This window comes from Monopterus albus, unplaced genomic scaffold, assembly GCF_001952655.1.
Source record: "Monopterus albus unplaced genomic scaffold, M_albus_1.0 scaffold76.1, whole genome shotgun sequence".
Taxonomy (NCBI): Eukaryota; Metazoa; Chordata; class Actinopteri; order Synbranchiformes; family Synbranchidae; genus Monopterus; species Monopterus albus.
Window position 1 is genome coordinate 936,824 of NW_018127956.1, and position 18,945 is coordinate 955,768.

Genomic DNA, 18,945 nt, shown 5'->3' on the forward strand with positions numbered 1-18,945 from the left:
AAAAGTAAAAGACGTTCTCTCAGATTTATCTTTCCAGCCACTGCTGTATGATCGGTTCAACTAAAGATATTCCTCTGTTTTATTTAGGTAGTTTTCAGAGAAATACTGGTGTCCAGTTATTCACATGAAACAAAATCTAAGGCTAAAGGCCAAGTCTGACAAGCCTTCAGATTTAAAACTGCTTTAGAGGATGAATAAGAGCATGTTCGGTGTGTACATTTACTGCAGAAAAAGTCTTACTGTCATCATCTTCCCTCCAGCTCCCCTTCATGTCATACTCCTGTTCCAGGTTCGGTGGCTCTGAGGCGGTCAGATGCTACAGCTCAGGACGCTTCATCCGTTCATGACACCTGAAGAGTGTAAACAGGTGGATAAGAGACAGGGGCTGCAGGTTTCTACAGCTTTAACTTAATCATATATCCAGATGCCAAAGGACTGGAGCTGGTTCTGCTGTGCCAGTTAAAGAGACTTCAAACTGTCAAAGGATCAAAAGCTTGTATTGGCAGCTGGGTCAGATGTGTCAACTGTCCTAAGTTATTTCTTTACCTTGTGCCAGCCTGGACAAAAAGCTTTCAGATGCTCCATGACAAATGAGACTGTATGATACGACGGAAAGCTCCAGAAAAGCCACTAAATGGAACTTGTGATGAGATTGTTTTCTCCATATTATTATTAGTTGCAGACTTATTTAGAAGTCAAAATAAAACCCATCCGCCCTGTTTAAACATTGATAGTAAAGAAATGACATTCAAACACTCATCACTAAAAAGATCAGCAGAGGAAAATAAAGGGAAAAACGTGACAGACTTCGCGTGTGTATCAACACTGATCAGGTGTTAATGTTAACGTTACCTGGCCACGTGGTTTACATTGTAAGGAACCAACACAACTTTGTGTCCCTGCAGTGTTCTCATTTATCTTCATGGTGTCAAACCAGACACAAACACCAATAGGAATGATTATAACAATAAACTAAATCCAACCCTTGTACGTCCCATTCATATATTATAACAGATGGATACCGAATCACAAGATGGAGACCATTATTCCCACGGATGTATTAAAGGGAAAAGAGAGGAGATTTTTCAATGTCTGTACTGTGTTTTTTATAATGTTAACACATTCATTTATTCTATTTATTTTCCCCAATGAATGTTGCTCGCGTGCCGGACATGGCAAATTTGTTTTTCTTCCGCTGTGTGGGTTCCACTGCACATGCGCACTAGGGGGCGGTGGGGGACCGCGGCCGAACTTTCTCAGGCTCCAGCCTTGCAATATCTGCTGTGCAGACACCAGAGTAAAAATCACATGCGATTACAAACACACCTTTCTTCTAGACACCCCTTTATTAGCAGATGGAATTCCCCACAAGGCGTTTTACAAATGATGAACACATTCATTAGCACTTTTCTTCTATTATTTCAGACTCTGTGTGTATGTACATGCACATGTGTGTCTGTGGATCTGTTCAGGTTTGGTTGCTTAAACCGGCTCCTGTGGAGTGTTGACCATGTCCATCCAGTGCTGCAGCTGAGGGCCTCTGGCGTACATGAAGGGCCCTAACACCAGCACTCCCAGTAGGACTGGAGGCTCTGGGAGAAAGATATATGAATATCACTGTGTCAGTGTTTTGGATCTTATCTACAGCGATATTAGGGGGGCGCCCTGCCCCCCCTTGAAGGTCAAGTTAATTTTATTTAATTTTATTTTCTATATAGCGCCAGATCACAACACAGAAAAATGTATGATGAAGAAAGCAGTGAAAGGTGAGGTGAAAGTTAGGAGATGAAAGTTTACTCAGGTTAAGCACACCCATGCTTTTTATTCTCTTTGCAATAAAACTTACACAAGTAAAAAGCCAGTCAGAGTAATTCAAGATTCAAGACTTTTATTTGCCATTTATGCATAAACAGAGTCTAGGCATATAGGAATTCTTGTGCAAGTCAAATAAAGATTTTAAAGCCAAAAGAATGAACACCTAGTCTTAAGTATAACATCACCCAAGAATACAAAATACAAAAACAAGAATACAAAATTCTTGATTGATCAAAACATCATGACTCCATGGCTAAGTGAAGCCTGAAGTACGGAGCCTCCTAAAACCAGCATGGTGGCAACACAGAGAAACCTTTACATGAAATTGTAAAAGTTACTTACACAATTTTACAGGCCATGAACATGGGAGTTTCTTAGAGTAGCTGAGCCAGCTCATCCTCTCCTCCTCCTCCTCCTCCCTCCTCTTCACTGTCTTTCAATGCAGCTCTCAGTCTGACCCAGAAAGATTCCTGCTCTTGTGGCTTCTCAGGCCATAGTAGATAGGTCTTCCTGTGAACAATCTTGCGTAGGCGTGTGTAGGGAGACAGATAGTGTTCAGGTATGTCCTCCAGGAACACCAGCAGTAGGACATCACTGCCATCACACAGAAGCCTCAAACTGGCCAACTGAAACTCCATAGAGCACCACTCGCTGTGCAGGAAGTGATGTGTCACCACACAGATGGTGTGGCGAGAGCTGTAGATGGCTGTCTCGATATTCTCTAGAACAGCAGTGCCGGGGCGGAAGTCTCTATGGTGGAGGCACAGTCTGAGTCTCGACGCACCAGCAGGTGGCCTCTCTAAATTGTGCACCAGCTCTCTCATCACCCAGGACTCATCCTTAGCACTGTAGGAGATGAATGCATCATACTGGAATTTGGACCTCACTGCCAACCTACTTCCACGTAGTTTGGCCTTGAGGATGAGCAGCAGGTAGCGCAGAGCGGGGCCTTGTGTGTGCCAGGCCAGACACACACATACAAACAACACATCCATCACAGAAAAGGTGATGAAGAGATTGAAAGAAATGTTTTCATAGGAGCAGGCCGTATCATCAAATTGCCACAGATAGGGAGATTTCCTGTCGTTGTCACAGTGGAGGTTGTACAGGTAGGACACCTAGTGGGAATTTAACAGGACAAAACAAGAAAATGTCATCATTTGAACTGTCAAAGAAAGTTATAGCCATGTACTTTAAGTTGATTTATGGCAGTGCCTGCAGCTTCACTTCTGTACCTGTGTATTAGGGTTATGGATGGACCAACTCTTGAACCAGGCATTTTCACAGGTACAGGTGAGTGGGTTGTCTGAAACAACCAAAGTACGCAATCTGGAAACACAAACATACACCAAGGTTGACTGTTTAGCTTCCCCGCTGTCAACTTAAGGAAATAGAAGTGGTGTTGTATTACATAATGCATATTGTAGAAAATAGAACAAGCTGTGTTTGTAGCTTTCTGGGAAGGCACATTTAAGTTGCACTCAGGAAGAAGCTGGTGCTGAACAACTTAGCTGCATGTTAACAGTGTTCTGCACCACTTCCTGAGGCCCTGAAAGCGCTAAGCATGTGAAAACAGATTAAGTAGTGTTACATTCACACCTTTTTTGGTATGAAAGGTGAAATTAAAATTGGACTTTGTTGAATAGGTGTTATTGACAAAGACAGGCATTGCAGGATCTGTTAGACCTACGTCTTCAAATAAGGAAAGAAAACTTGGTTTGAGGTCATATTTTGACAGTTGGACAATATAAATGAATTTGACCATCTTGTGAGATTCATCCTGCTGTCTGGACTACTGGGCTCACTAAGAAAGTTGGTTATGTTTCTTAAAACTAAAGCAGGGGGTGTTGTACAGTCATGAAAGATGTCAGGGTTAAAAATCAGTGAGACAACCATAAGAAATATACTTATACACCTCCGTAGCAAGTGTTACATGAGAAGACTGGTGCCAGTCTCAAGTCTGTGGTAACCATGAAGCTGCCACCAGCCACTGATTAGCTTAGTTTAACATAAAAACTGGAAGTGGAGAAACTAGCTTTGCTGTGTTTTTACAGCTTAAAACACAATATAGAACTTATTTAGCCATTTCTCTTTGAATAAGAGCTGCTGGTGGTAGCTTCAAATTTAGCTTACAGATGTGAGAGTGTTTTTTAAGCTTGGTGAGGAAACATGCTGTTCAAAATGTTGGATGTTCCTTTAAGAGCTGCTGTACATTTCACTAGCTCCTCTACTGTACCTTGGCAAAGCATCCAGCATCGATTTGTCCACAGTGTGGAGGTGATTTGACTGGACTTTAAGTATTTCCAGTGTATTATCTGGAGGCATGAGGTTAGCAGGGAGCTTATCTAGGTCTACTCTGTAAAGAGTCAGCCTCTTCAGCCTTTTCAGAGGGAAGAACGCTGCACTCAGGTTAGTCGTTTTCATATTCACTCCTGCTATGTACAGGAACTTCAATTTCACCAGAGGAACAAAGGCATCAGGATGGAAGTTGGCCATGATAGTGTGCCCGATAGCAATTGAGGTGAGATGACCTAGACCTTGGAAGAAATGGGGTCCTATATTCCCAATGCCTTGAGCTCCAGGACCCTGGTAGTTCATCTCCAAAAACTTCAAATTAGACATAGGAAATAAACAGATACAAAAAGATTTATTCACTTAGTGCATTACTTGAAGAACATAGTGTAACTGCATCAAAGAAATGTATTTACCTCCAGAGAAGTCAGGTTGATGAAAGGTGCTTCATTATACCTGAAATGGAGCTGGTTGTTGTACAGAACAAATTTCCTCAAATGCATAAGCCCAGACAGGATAGATGGCGTCAGCCTCCTGATGCGGTTCCCACTTAAATCCAAGTATCTAATTGATTAAAAGTTGTATTAAATAAATGGACAGAGAGGAAAGATGACTATAAAAGCAGAGAATACTCAATACCTGAGACTCGTCAGGTCTTGGAAGGAGCCCTCTTCAATGTAATAAATGATGTTCAAACTGAGGTTGAGCTTCAGAAGGCTGCACAGCTTACTGAAAGGCTTCTTGGTGATGTATTTTAGGAGGTTGAAGTGCAAATATAGCTCCTTAAGTTGGGTGAGGGCACTGAATGCCTTTGGTGGCAACTCAGTGATTTCATTTTTTGGGAGAGACAGGCAAGTTAGCTTCTTCAGAGGAATGAACCACTTAGGGTCAATGGCGCGAATTTTGTTCTTGTCAAAGCTCAGAAAGCTGAGATCGGGCAGGTCCTTGAAGGTGTCCGGCTGAATGACAACCTTATTTTGGTTTAGCTGCAGAAATTCCAGTCTTTGGAAACCGTGAAATGTAGTGCGAGATATCCGCTTCAACCCACAGTTGATTAGATATAGTTTGCTTGTGTTACCTGCACCCAGTGACAGCTGGGCAACATTTCCAAGGTTTGCATTCTTAAGAATGACCACTGGGGGAGTGGCACAGTCCAGCAGGCTGGAGTTATGTTGGGGTAGTCTGGATCCTGTCAAGTCAACCTGTATCAAGTTAAATTGACATAATAATTCTTTAAAACATATAAACAAAGAGATGCGGCATTACAAGGAGTACACATACCTCTACTTTCTTAATCTGGTCCATTTCTTTTAGCACTCCACAAATAGTCAGTGGAGATTTCTCCACAAAGAGTGAAAAAGCCACCCAAGAGAGATTCCTCTTTGTCTCAGCTGAGAGTCCCACGAACATTTCGATTTTAGCTGTTTGAAGAAGCAAACTCTTCAGCCTGGGATTGGAAGCAAAAGCATCTGCCTGCAGCTCCAGCTTCGAGTTGTTGGACAACCTGATGTACTCCAGGGCAGGGAAACAGCTCACATTTAACCTCTGGATGTTGTTTGCAAAAAAATCAAGATGCTTAAGAGTGGAGGAGCCTCCAGGCTCTTCACAGCTGAAAGACGTGAGCTTGTTGTGAGACAGATTGACATTTTGAACCACTGGGAGAAAATGAAGTATACTTGATGAGATTGTTTTAAGTGTGTTGTAGGCCAGAAGAAGTGTTTGTAGACTGCTGAGTCCCTCAAATGCCTTGGGGTGGATGTGGGAGATGGTGTTTCTGGTGAGGTTCAGACAATCCAGGACACCTAGGCCTCTGAATTCTCCTCCTTTTAGAGAGACCAGCTGGTTCTGGCTCATGTCCAGGTCTTTGAGTCCAAAGATATGGCTGAATGATCCAGGTGGGATGTTTCTGATGTTGTTCTTCGATAGGTTGATGATTGTTATGTTTTTTGGGATTTGACTAATGACATTGGAGATGTTGGCAATGTGCTGGTTGGAGCACCACATGACATATGTCTGGGGGTAGTTCTGAGAACAGCCTTTAAATGCAAAACCACAGCAACTGCAGGCGTTGCAGAGAAGTAGGAACAGCACAGTTCGCCTCATTTTTGCTTGACAGCTCACAGAGGTCAGGCCCCAGAAATCTAAAATATATTAAAACAGTATAAACAATGGGAAAGTAAAACGATCTCACAAGTTAGCTGCACTTATATTTTCTTAAAGACAAAAGCACTTCAACCTGCAAAAACAGTTTTTTTTTGGCAACTTTGGGAGCAGCAGAATCAAACTGTGAAGACAACAGTAACATGCTGTATTATCAGCTGATTTTAAGTGAAGTTGTTACCAAGCAGTTTACACATCCAGCAGTTGTGGAGCAAGATGGAGTTCTGGCCACCTGCCCAGTTTAAGTCCAACATTCACTCTCTTTTAGCTCTGTTTGTTGTTGTTATATACTGTATTTGGCCCTTTAGCTGCTTGATGCCACACTATGTTCATCAGCTAAATGCTAATTGTGCCTGTCTGCCATTTGGTGCTGAGCTGTTCCAGGGCTATTTTACAACTTCATTGCAGAAAATGATACTATGAGGGCAGTAAGAGTGAATTATACCAGTAAATTTGACAACCTGCCAAAAAATGAACTGAAATTCACTGTATTTTTTTTTTAAGACAAGGGGAACTATAAATTCAGATGCCCTCTGAAAGGACCTCACTGCAAGCAACCTGTTTTAAATTATCATGTTGTTTTCATTTTGTCAATCATTATTATAAAAATATTGGCCACAGCCACTTTAAGGTTTCAGGTTTTCCCCAGTGTCTTCTGATGAATGCCTGGCTTTTTCTTGTAACTGCAAAGTTCTTGAATTGTTTTTGAGTGATTTTCAAATTGTGAATTTTCTATTTCTTTAATTCCAAGCATGGTATTGTCTAGTATCTGTTTGTACCCTTATTTTTATCCAACAAATATATTTTAATACAAAAATAATGTTACAACATACAAAGCAAATTTAAACAAATTTGTTCTGTTCTTCTGCCCTGACTCTTTCATCCAAACATGGAAAATGCCTTTAAATTTGTCTAAATACAAGTGTTTTTATATCATGAAGCACGAACCTAATAATTAAAGTAAAATATTACAACTCACCTCCTTCTGCTCACTTTTAATGTGTGCAACTGTAGTTCCTATGTTAAATGGTGTCAGCAAGTCTGTCTAACTAACACCTCTCTGTCTTTGAGGAAGGAAGTTGTTCACAGTTTATTTACATGAATGCATATCGATCTTATAGTGACCACTTTTCTGTGGTACTGATACAGTGCGAGCGAAAGAACTTTCTTCCCTTTTGTTTCTTTCGAGCACTGTGCTCATGCTGGCAACAGGGTGCATGAGCAAACTGGTCTGAATTTAAATCTGCAGTCCACATGAGGGAGCTCTCAGCTTGGGTCCTGCAGTTTGCTGAATCTACAGCACAGTGCATTGTTTTCCAGATGCAGAAGACATTTTTGCCAATTTGCATAGACAAAACTTTAGAGTAAAACTGTATTTAAAAAGTCTTGCAAAACAGGATCTGCATTATTGGAAGCCAATGCAATGTTTACACTTCTGTAAGAAAATCTAGGAACCATCCACCCAACTCAGTGGCATTACTGCTTTTCCTGTATTCTAGGAACAAAATGTTTGTTGTTGTTTTTTTTAATAAAACATTTTTTGCTGTGGTGCACATGTTCCTAAAGTCTTTAATATTTTCTATATACATTTATTACCACCTTACATTCAAATTATTCACAAATAATTGTCTGAATGTAGACATTTTTATATAAAACAGTCAAATTGGAGAATCAAATATCAAATATAAACTGGAAAAAAAAAGGAACAGACTCCTCTTCAGGCTGAACATCCACTGGAGGCTCTTCGGATACTGGCAGCTGACCTTTGCCTTGAGTGTGAGGGTGGTGAGGGGACCAGAGGACACAGGACAGCCCGGCACTGGGTGTCCATCTTTGGGGGAGACAGGTAGTCCTCTGTTTAGTCAGTGTGGAGCTCGCCTCCCGGGTCTTGACCTTTGCAGGGAGGCTCTAGGAGCGGAGGCACAGGTGACCCCACTGATGGCCGCCTGGCTCAAGGTGCTGCTTCACCTTTAGCACCGCCACCCGGTGCTGCCACTGTAGATCCATTTGTCTCTTATTAAGACTCTTGGTTTTCTTGTTCCTCATTCTGTGATCCCTTTTTATTTTCTTGTCCACTTTCATAAAAATACACCTTTTTGCTCTGTTTATTGAAAGGAATACTGTACATTGTGTATAATACATTTCCTTTTCATCAAGTCAGATGCTGCAGTCCACATGATATTATTCATATAAAACCATTTGACCTTTAAAATGTTTTACTTACATTCATTATTACAATATTTACAAATCAATTTAAAGGATTGTCTATCGGCATGTTTTTAATGAACAAAATTATTCAAATAATCCTGATGGAAATGATGAAGTATCGATGTTACATTTTTTAAATTTAAGAGAAATTCGCATTGTAACAATTTATGTCCTTAGTGTATTACAAATTCTTCTCTTTCAAATTATCATTCACTCTGCATTTTTCCTCTAAGGTGCAAAGTATTTTGTGAAGGTAAACTGAGAAGGGGAGTGACAGTCCACTTCCAGCCAGTGAAAGTCAAAGACAACTGCATTTGAACAACAGCATGGAGTTAGTTATATTACAGGAGAACAGCAGTTCAGTTGTCAGCAGCTGTCAAAGGGCTTGGAGGACACTGGGCCTCTCGCCGTTGTATGGACGGGGCCCTTTTTGGAGTTTTGGCAGAGGCAGAGATGTCAGTGAACACCACTGAGCGGCCGTCGGGGCAGAGCAGGACGCTGGAGTCCGCCTCACACTTTGTGGTTCTGCTTGGCCATAATGCTTCAGCTGGACTGGGCCTCATGCCGAGAACCTCTGTGTTTACCATCGACGCCTGACTCATTTTAATCAGCATGTCTAATGAGTGTTTGCGACTCTCCAGTGTCATCTTCATCACCTTCCTCTCAATCTCATCATCGTCTTCCTCCTTTTTCTCCTCCAGCTCCTCCTCATCCTCCTCTGTCTCTGTAGTGTTGTCTTTAAGGCTGCCATCCTCTCTCATGCCCTGGTCACTGGCTGAATTGATCGAATCCCTCTTGACCGACAGGTCGAGAGGGCCCTCACTCTGGCGAGCTGTCCGCTCCAGCGCCTCGTGGATGTGGGAGAGCTCGGTGCGGATTTTGCTCAGGTGTTCCCAGAGGTGGCGTTGGACGGGTAGGTCCTCCTTCTCCAGGTGAGAGATTTTGCGTTCAGCTTCCTGGTACTCCTGCAAGGCCTTGGAGAGGTCACTGAGGAGAGCAGCCACAGACTCCGAGGCTACCTCTCCCATTGTCTGGCCAGCAGTCCCGTCTTGGCTGTTTGCTCCCCCACTAGTTGAAAGAGAGGATGTTTCACTGTTGGGACTGGTGAGAGAATCACTGCACCACAGTTCAATGGGCCGGGTCTGAAGCTGAGCATCCTGCAGACTGAGGATAACAGTAATTTAGAAATGATCAAACCTGAAACCGCTTGAGACAATAAAGAAATTAAATAACCTGTACAAGCTACAAAGATGATGATGATACCTCTGCTACTCAGTCATGATTATAAAATAAGGAAAGTTATGAAAATCTTTACCTGCTCTGGAAAAGGAGTTTGTCCGCTGCTATATTAAGTGTCGATGCAGTCTGAATATTCTTCAGGAGGTCCGTAGTGAAGCCCATGGCTGGCTTCTTCTCCACAGGTGCCTCAAGATTTCCCAGTGGAGCCCCTGTCCTCTTGAGGCCCCAGATTGCTCGGCCTTCCTTGGTAGTAGCCTGCAGTTTATCCCCAAGCTTGTAGCCCTGCTCAGGGGAGTCTCTATGAGGTGACACCCAGCCACTGGGGGACACTGCAGTGGTCCCTGGCCGCAGGGCAGGCACTTTCCACAGATTGACTTTAGGCTGGAAGCCAGACAGGGGACTCGCTTCCAGACTGTTTGTGGGCATCTTGAGCACTTTGCTGGCATCACTCTGACCAGAGGCTGGTCCGAGTGTGTGCTCACACAGGAATGGGTAGTAGAGACGAGGGGGGATGAGAGCCCTGTCTATGGGTGTGCCAGAGGCTGAGTGCGTCAGCTGAGCAGCTGACGCCAAGAAGGGAAGCTGGGTGAGCTGTGCGTGGGTCTGGGCAGTGACACCAGTAGCAGCAGTGGGAATAGTTGAGTTCATATAGGAGAAGAGGCTGGGGCTGATGGGATAGCCTACCCCAAGCACTGATAGGTTGAGTCCAGTGGGATCCTGGTAGTCCACCAGGTTTGGTGGAGGAGGATAACAGGGAACTGAACTACTCACTCGAGGCTGAGCTCCTTCTGTTTTGGCCTTAGTGTGGCTGGACCCTAACAGCCGCCACTGCTCTGACAATAGCCCAGGAGCTGTTAAACAAGTCTTAGACAACTTGTAGTGTTTCAGCTGGGCCTCTACTTCTATTGAGCGTGCTCGTAAAATCTGATCTTCCAGGGAGAGCATGTCAGCCATCAGAAGCTCTGACTCTGGCTGCTTGGTTTTCTTGGTAGCACACTCTGTACCATCTCTGTTGCTGCTGTTACTGGAGCTTTCTTTCATCAACCCAGTGAGCTCAATTCCCTCTCCCCGTCCTCCCCGTCCTCCCTCTTCTTCATCTTGCAGCCCACAGATTTCTCTGTTCTCTCCTTCATCCTCCACAGCCTTTTGCTGCCTCTGTCTCTCCTCAGTCCGCATTACCTGCTCTAGCTCATCTTTCCCAGTAGTGTGGAGACCATGTACCTGCTGAAAGGCTCGTAGCTGTTCCGGGTGTATGATGTTACCCTTTTTATAGGGCCAGTCTGACTCTATGAGCAGAGACAAGGAGTTCTTGCACAGGCTGTATTTCATATGGTTGTAAAGGTGGGACTTCTCCATGCAGGTGAATGGGCACTGGAAGCATTTGTAGTTGTAGGGTTTGCCCCATGGCCGGGGAATATAGTGAGGCTTCTTGGGCTTACGCTCCTTGTGTTTGCTGGCAGATGTCACTTTGCATGCGTCATCCTTAGACATGATTGAGTCTTGAGGTTTACAAAGATAGTATGATTTATTCAGATTATAATATTCAAGATATGTTTTTATATTTTCTATTTGCTAGGGAACATCTCATTTGATGTTGGATTTTTAGATGGATGGGGATGAAAAAAAAAGTACTGAAGCCAAATCTGTAAAACAAGCAAAACAATTTGATATCAGTGAATCTGCAGAACGTCAGCAAGTCAAAAAGAGATTAGGCGTGTTATCTTTCACCTCTACGTATCACATTCTTTACTCCCTTTTTCTATGCAACTGAAAAAAAGAAACATCTTGCAGATATTAAGTTCTGAAATCTCAATAAAGATCAAGTTGTGTGTGAACTGAAGAGTGTTCTACATCACTATGAACAAACAATATGAGAGCACATTTATTGTTTGTCTCCAGTGAGGGTTGCCACTAACTTAACTGCAGGGAGCCCACACTGCTCTGGTCTCACTGTACCTGCCACTACTCATTAGTTCCAATGCATCATGGGGGACTCCTGTGCAGGGGGCCCTCACACTACAGGCCTACTTGAGTTTAGAGGCATTGTCCTCGGAGGCCAGCTGCAGGCACAGCACGGCCAGGCTGAGGGATGTGTAGAAGCAGGTATGTGAGGCAGAGGAGTTGGGGGTTTGAGGCCTGGGTCCTAATGAGAGCCTGGCATCATGCCTATAAGGCATCATTAGTGCCAGAACTGGGATCTAGGTCAGGACATGGTGCATAAGTTTAACTGCTCTTGTGTACCATGTCGCGTTTTACTTGCTCTGTTTGGAGTTAGGTCAAACTTTAGAACTTGATAAACAATAATAAGATGGATTATGGGAGATTGTCATAATGATTCTAAGTGTTGAATGAGATATGAACTTTTAAATACTGATATTTTTACCTTTATGTGAAAAAAAAACCTATCCTTCCTAATCATATCATAAAAAACTGGAATTCTACAGCAACAGTTTAGTTAACATCTCCCTGTTCTGATCCCATAAAATAAATTTAAATACAATAATAAACTTTTCTTTCATTAGTTAAGATTACAGAAAGTTTTTACACTTTAAGCCACGCTGATGGCTGAACCCTGCAGTGAAAGAAGATTGTGCTCCTGAATTTAAAACACCTTAAGTCTGTGTGATGTTCAGGCTCCAGGATGAGGTAAAATAAAAATCTTTACCTGTCTGACACAGATTAATCATGACAACATTTTGAGATAAAGGCCAGTGAAGCAAACACAGGTGACCAGTTACACCGACAAACAGCAGACAACCTCATCTATAAAGCTATACAGCTGCTGCCAGCTGCTCTCCCACTTGGACCCTGAGAACTGGCCCGTTAGTGGCCGACCATTTGATTAGCTCACTTGTCTGCCCCAGGGCTCTGACCTGGGCTTTGAGCTCATAATGGAGCCTAACAGCTGCTGCTACAAGCCAATCAATAAAAATAATTTTTACAGTAGATTTTGTCCCTCTCCTGGCCACTGGTATTTGCTCACATCACCACTGACTGTGCACTTTGTTCCCACTGCTGCCCCATATCCAAACCCTGCGGTCTTGTTTTAAGCTTTTAGGGCTGACGATCAAACAAGCCTGACCACTTGACCACCGTTGCAATTAAGGAGATTCGCCACATGAAAAACTTTGACAAGTTACATGCAACATCAAGCACACCACTGACAACCTGTGAGACTGTACTATTTGTACAGTAAATAAATGCACACAAGGACTGGAAATGCAATCTGTTTTAAATGCTACAGCTTTATAAATACAGCATGTGTTTAAAATTAAATACTTTACCTAAAGTCAGGATGATTAGTTTCTTGTCTTGTTCTTAGAAGAAATGTCTTCTGCAAAAGAAAAAAAAAAAGAATTTAGATTTTGAAATTCATTGTCATTTACCAACTTAATCTCTTGCTTATCAGCTTTTTGTATTTAATTTTCAATATAAGAGGTCTTAGTTTGATTTAGCAAATTTTAGACAAATGTTTTCTACAAACACAAGTCGTACATTTATTTATTTATTGTACCAATAATGAGAAGTTACTTACTGGCATTTACATTTGACAGCAAAACACCAGATGATGCTGTTGATGATAAATGAACACAAGGTTTCATTATTCCTGATTAAAGTAAAAGTAATATGCATGAAAACTACATTTTATATTAATGTGCCAATGTGGAAAATCAGTGACTATCCAGTCTAGCTTCTGAACTTGAAAATGAAATAAATTTAATTGCATTATATTCCCTACAGGTTTGTGACCAGATTTAATCTCAGAATAAATACAATTGCATAAACAAGCTTACATTCTGACCTTACACTTTAAAATTAAATCTGTGCAAAATAAAATCAAGCAAACATTTTCTCACTGCAAGCTAAAGCACAATGTACAGCAGGCCTATTATTATAATCCTTTTAAAATGATCTTAAACTAACCTGCTTTCATGCCACAAGCTGCTTGAATGTGGAGAGGAAATGTATTCATCCATACCTCGAGAGCGTCCCGGTGTGGCTGCCTGTCACTCCTCTGCAGTGGCACTGAGAGGGCAGCGCGTCCTGCTCAAATGGGAGCGCAGGAGGGAGTGTTGAGATATATATTGACTGGGAGCATTACCCCCAGGCACTACAATACAGCCCCCCCGCCCTCCCATCCACCCTCTCTCCCGCTGGAGTGTCAAATGTGGTCTCTACCTTGCAGCTTGGATGTAATATAACAATTTACACAATACCAGCAAAGGTTAAGGTAGCGACTTAGTGATGGCTTCTTGTGTCAGGCGCTAGACATGAGGAAATTTTAAAGCTAGCTCCATGTATGTTTGAAGTGTTTTTACACCAAATTTCACACCAGCATCCAGTGCTGAATACTGAAGTTTAGCTTCAGTTTTTATCCGTTTTAAATGAGGCAATTTACAAAAAAAGCTATTCAAGAAAAAGCAGAAAGAAGACCTTAAATAGGCTATTTGCAAAAAATGTATTAATAATTACTTAATCTGCTATCTGATCAGTCTCTGCAATAAAAAAGAAACTCCAGAAAACCAGTCTGTTGTAAAATCACACTCCTGTACGTTAGTTTATTAAAATGTCTATACAGTGTAACTGTTAAAATTTCAGTTCACATTTCTTTCATAATTTTTATTCTATTTATCTTTTTACCTTGTAATTAAAATATAGGCCTTTAATTTTAACACAAGTTGATTAGAATTAAACAAACTGTATCACCATGGGTATCAACATGAGGAAGAGAAAGGCTCCTCACTTGCCATTTGATAAACTGGACATTTATCTGTCTTTGTGATTTTCAGTGCATTATATTTATACCAAATATTATTGCAACTTTTTAGTTAGTCTTGCTACACAGGCTGTAGGCTGATAGTAGGTTTTATTTTTACAACTAGAGTTAAGATATTAGTATTAATGAGAGTCAGTTATTCTAATACCCTGGCTGAATATGGGGGGGTATCAATGAAACAGGCATGAAAAACTTTCAAATGCTGAAAGATGACCTGGTGAGATTATAATCTTGATTATTTAATCTTTAGTCACATCATTCCTGATTTAAATCAAACTATTACCAATTTTAGACTACCATCTATTTCAAATGCATTGATTTGGTCTTCTGTGATCGAATCGGTGATCAGTGCAGTTCTGTGGTCTGCTCTCTAATGGAATGAGTGTTTGAGTGAGATGCAGGCAGAAAGGCACTTTGGGGTGGCTGGGGTTGTGTCCGCTGCTCTTCGCCTCACCTGTGTCACCAACACGAGGCAGGCAGTTGGGTGTTGTGTGTTATGGGGGCTGGAGCAGCAGTGCAGGGCAGTATATGGGTAACTGCAAGATCACATCTGCAGCCAGTGACTGACATATGTCACTTCTGACGGTTCAGACTCACTTCTCTAACTCTTACTATTTTTGTCCTCTTCCACTTCAGTTATCTTTATTCTTTGTTCATTCCTTTCTCTCCACTCTCTCCTCATCTCCTCCTCCTTTCCTCTCATAAAATCTACTTCTAACTCCGACCTCTCAATCTCTACTCTCTCCTCCTTTCTTTCTCCCTCCATCTCTGGGTGTCTTAGCCTGTGGCAAGCTTTGGGTCAACTCCAGGTTCTTCATTTCTTTCCTCTGGCTGGGTGGGAAGCGTGCATGCGAGCCCCCTTTGAGAAATGTCAGTGTCCGTGTGCTAGGAAAGTCAGGGGCCCTTCACAAGCCATCAGGCCTGCTGTCACACTGAGGCAGCCAAATGGAGACTGACAGGCCACTCCATAGAGCTTAACCATCTGTACCAAATGTGACAGCAGGGGAAAGAGGATGTCTGGTAAATCAGGAGGAACGACAGGAGCGCATTATGACAAGGAGGAAGAGGGGAAGGAAGAGAGGCATGGGAAACAGAGAAAGATCCTTCGCTTCTTAAAGCACAGGCACATGGGAGCTGATGTCAGTAAGGCTGTTTCTCCCCAACTACAGAGACACACGGTAGACAGTGTCAGTTCCCTCTGTTAAGTGCATGTATGTTAAGGGAGGACTGACCTCTTCAGTGCTGCCTTTTGTCCCCTTTGTTGCTTTAGCCTGATGTGGTTGTTGGTATTAGAGATTCTAAATGTTTCGGCAACATTATTGATTGGAACCAAAATGATCTCTCACAGTGATAGTTACAAACTCCTCCTTTCCTCCTAGCTAACCCAGAAACACTGGTGTTGTGTTTCCATTATACTTTCATTTATTTTGAAAGCGCAAAATCTGAATCACTGCTTACAGTTTGAAATATAATCTACCAAATATGGCTCAGTGAAAGGATTTGTTGATTGATTTTTGTGAAAGGTTATTAATGACTAATCATTTAATGAAATTGGTATTTTGTGACGGCTGTTTGGATCACGATATTTTGTAGTGTTGATTTGGCCAAATCCCTTTGCTTTATTTTATTTTTTGCACATGTTTTTTTCTGTTTACTTATAACTAATCAAACTAGCTGTGGCTTATTCCTAAATAATTCCTTATAATGATAAGACACGCAGCCTGTGATGGAAAACTGTCCTTATTAATATATTGCCTTATTAACATACTGATTGTTGCTATGCAGGTTTTATATATAGTTAATTGTGTGCTTGTGAAACCAGACACACTTCTGTGTCAAAGTATCTTCAGTGAAAAGCATGTCTTTGTATGGATGTTAAACCAGACAGCTTCCTTCTTGTGTGACAGACATGTCCTTAAACCTACATATGATCTTAACAGACCGAAACTACAAGCAACACTCATGTCTTTGTATAAAAAGAAATGCAGCTCTCTGCTCAGGGAGCTTCTCCTTCAGACTGCTATGTTTGACACTCTGTGAGAGTTCGCTCCTTCCTGCAGGAATAAATGCCCATCAACCTCCAGAATTGGTATCAGGTTTCATTTTGCATTCACCGAACCCTGATAAGACCATTTTTGCCATAACAAGCCACTGTCCCAAAGAGTTAATGTGCACGTTTAAGCCAAATTACAAAACACAGTGTTTAATTCAGAGAGAAAAGTAGAAATTTGAAGAAGCTGAGACTTGCAGTGAAAAAACAGAACTCTCCTGGCATGTTTACAGAGTTGAGGGTCCTTATGGAGCAGCATCTGGGGAGGCTGACAGGAGCACTCTATTACTACTCACAGAAAGGAACCTGAGGGCAGCAACAACACCGCTACTGGGGAGATCCAGCTGTGCAGATGCCTCCAAACACACACACACACACAGGCACACAACCAAACTGCAAATTAAGAGAAATCAACATACGTATGCACCCACCATTCGACAAGAAGAGACTATCTGCTGTGAGAGAAAGGCTAAATGGCGACCTCTAACCCGAGCTGAGTCTTCAGCTCTCAGCCTGCGTTGGGCCTGAAGTGGAGCAGCTTACAGCTCCTCTCTTAGCCTGCGCTGCTGGGCACATTAACTAAACTCATATCGCTCTCAGCCACTATCAATTATTCACCACCTCCTTCCCCTACGTCTCCTCTTTCCCCTCGTTTTCAAAGGAGAACCACTCCAACAGCCGCTCCCAGCTTCACCAACACACAGCCGCAGTGCCAAAACAACCTCATGCCTTTGGTGACTTCCTTTTTATTCTTTAGCACCAAGTGTCGTTTATGACTTTGAATTCAAAGTTTTCTGTAAAACACTGTTAACATTCTTACATCATTGTTACAATAATATACTTTAAATGCACTGCAGCAGCTCCATCTACAGTGCATAAGCTGGAACGTATACAGTATGGAACATTTTCAGTGGTTTTGCTTTTTCATGTAACAAGTGGAGCTTCACTGTTTTGCTTAAGGACACCTCAGCAGGACAGAAGCCTAAATTCATGAACAACGGCAGTCTCTTAAAACTAAATTTGAATGATTATGGTTTTTAAAAAAATGATAAGTTCTCAGTGGTGATGAATATACTGTACATTATGTGACTGCTCATGCAAAATAATTATTTTTATGACTGATAATTGTTCCTCCCAGTTATTATGCATCTGCACCTAACTGGTTTTCATGAAACAGTGCACAAATGTATTTAAAGGAACACATTTTCTGTGCACAATGGCTGAGCATTTCTTTGGCAGCTCCATATTCATCTTAAGTGATGCTTGATCCATCATTTGGCCCTAAAAAGGGGATCAGGCCACACCATCATAAAATTTCACAACCCCATAACAATGCATTCAGTGATTTCATAAACACCATTATAGTACATGAGCAGAACACAGGCACCTCCTGTTGGCTGGTATGGTTATATTCAGTAGCGACACGACAGATCAAGCCCTCTCTTTGCTTACTAAAATGGTTGTCAGCATGATCTTTGTACAGCCACACTGGTCATCATGGTGCCAACACCAGTAGACATAACACATCATGCTAAGTTGCATTCTACCCTCCCCTCACTGTCCTACTGATATTTACCAGTTATATCAACCAGAAAAAATATACCACTAGTGACCCCTTTGAATAAAATGTCTCTATTATGATCAACCCCAGTAAAGGTTCTGTGCAGGCGTCTACAGGGTCATCAGGTGGAAACCCTCACAGTACCTGGTTGTTTTGAAATCCATTTGTTTGTGTGCTTTGTCTTAAGTTTGGTGAGATGATTGATACCACTCTCAGAAAAAGTACAGCCTGTAGGCAGCTAGTTTAGCTTGGCATAAGGAAAAAGATAAAGTCTTAATTTTTACAGTGATGACAAGGCTCCAGGAAGTCACTGCTCTTGGATAAAATAGTTTCTCAATTAAACCACATTTTTTTAGTTAGCATTTGAGGGGGGTTTTGTCACCTCTGCACAGAGCCGGATTCACTCTGGTCTCATTTCACGCTTTTGGGTTGAGCAAATGTGACCACAGAAATACACAATTACACAGAAGCCAGAATAAACTGGAAACAGAAACTGCTGTACCAAAAAAAGCAAACTATTTACAAGACATTAAAATAGAAAAGCTTCCTGAATTAATGAATTAACAACAAATTAAAGATAAACTCCCCCCAAAAGCACACAATGAACTGTTGAATCAGATAACCAAACACATGGAGCTAAGTTCATAATAAGCAATGTGACAATGGGGCAAGCCAGCACAGCAGTATGCTTAAATGATACAAGCACCAAATAATATACACAATGAACCTTGTTTAGCACCACTTCAAAGTTCTCAACAAGCAGCAAACTAGGGTCAATCAAACCACACAATCAACATGTGTTCAGTATGGCTAACCTGCTTGACTGGAGTTTTATTTCCTAGT

At 41.9% G+C, this 18,945-nt stretch overlaps 2 protein-coding genes across 2 annotated transcripts; both read right to left on the minus strand.

Moving 5' to 3' along the window:
- Window positions 1–1,959: 1,959 nt before the first annotated feature.
- Window positions 1,960–7,322, minus strand: LOC109963609 (toll-like receptor 13). The gene is made up of 7 exons (XM_020606274.1): window positions 7,247–7,322; window positions 5,389–6,248; window positions 4,747–5,309; window positions 4,524–4,671; window positions 4,052–4,422; window positions 3,051–3,144; window positions 1,960–2,933 (listed from the first exon to the last, which is right to left on the minus strand). The coding sequence occupies exons 2-7, from the start codon at window positions 6,208–6,210 to the stop codon at window positions 2,190–2,192; spliced, it is 2,742 nt and encodes a 913-aa protein (XP_020461930.1). The 5' UTR covers window positions 6,211–6,248; window positions 7,247–7,322; the 3' UTR covers window positions 1,960–2,189.
- Window positions 7,323–8,654: 1,332 nt separating this feature from the next.
- prr35 (proline rich 35) lies at window positions 8,655–11,205 on the minus strand. The gene is made up of 2 exons (XM_020606344.1): window positions 9,791–11,205; window positions 8,655–9,639 (listed from the first exon to the last, which is right to left on the minus strand). The coding sequence occupies exons 1-2, from the start codon at window positions 11,203–11,205 to the stop codon at window positions 8,835–8,837; spliced, it is 2,220 nt and encodes a 739-aa protein (XP_020462000.1). The 3' UTR covers window positions 8,655–8,834.
- Window positions 11,206–18,945: the final 7,740 nt, after the last annotated feature.

What these genes read in the sequence shown, in the direction of transcription:
- LOC109963609 (XM_020606274.1), bottom strand. Translation starts at nt 6,210, where the DNA reads ATGAGGCGAACTGTGCTGTTCCTACTTCTCTGCAACGCCTGCAGTTGC. An exon ending in ATGCTGGATGCTTTGCCAAG is followed by an intron (nt 3,145 to 4,051) that starts GTACAGTAGAGG and finishes TTGTGTTTCCAG; the next exon opens with ATTGCGTACTTTGGTTGTTT. An exon ending in TCCATAACCCTAATACACAG is followed by an intron (nt 2,934 to 3,050) that starts GTACAGAAGTGA and finishes AATTCCCACTAG; the next exon opens with GTGTCCTACCTGTACAACCT.
- prr35 (XM_020606344.1), bottom strand. Translation starts at nt 11,205, where the DNA reads ATGTCTAAGGATGACGCATGCAAAGTGACATCTGCCAGCAAACACAAG. An exon ending in AAACTCCTTTTCCAGAGCAG is followed by an intron (nt 9,640 to 9,790) that starts GTAAAGATTTTC and finishes TGTTATCCTCAG; the next exon opens with TCTGCAGGATGCTCAGCTTC.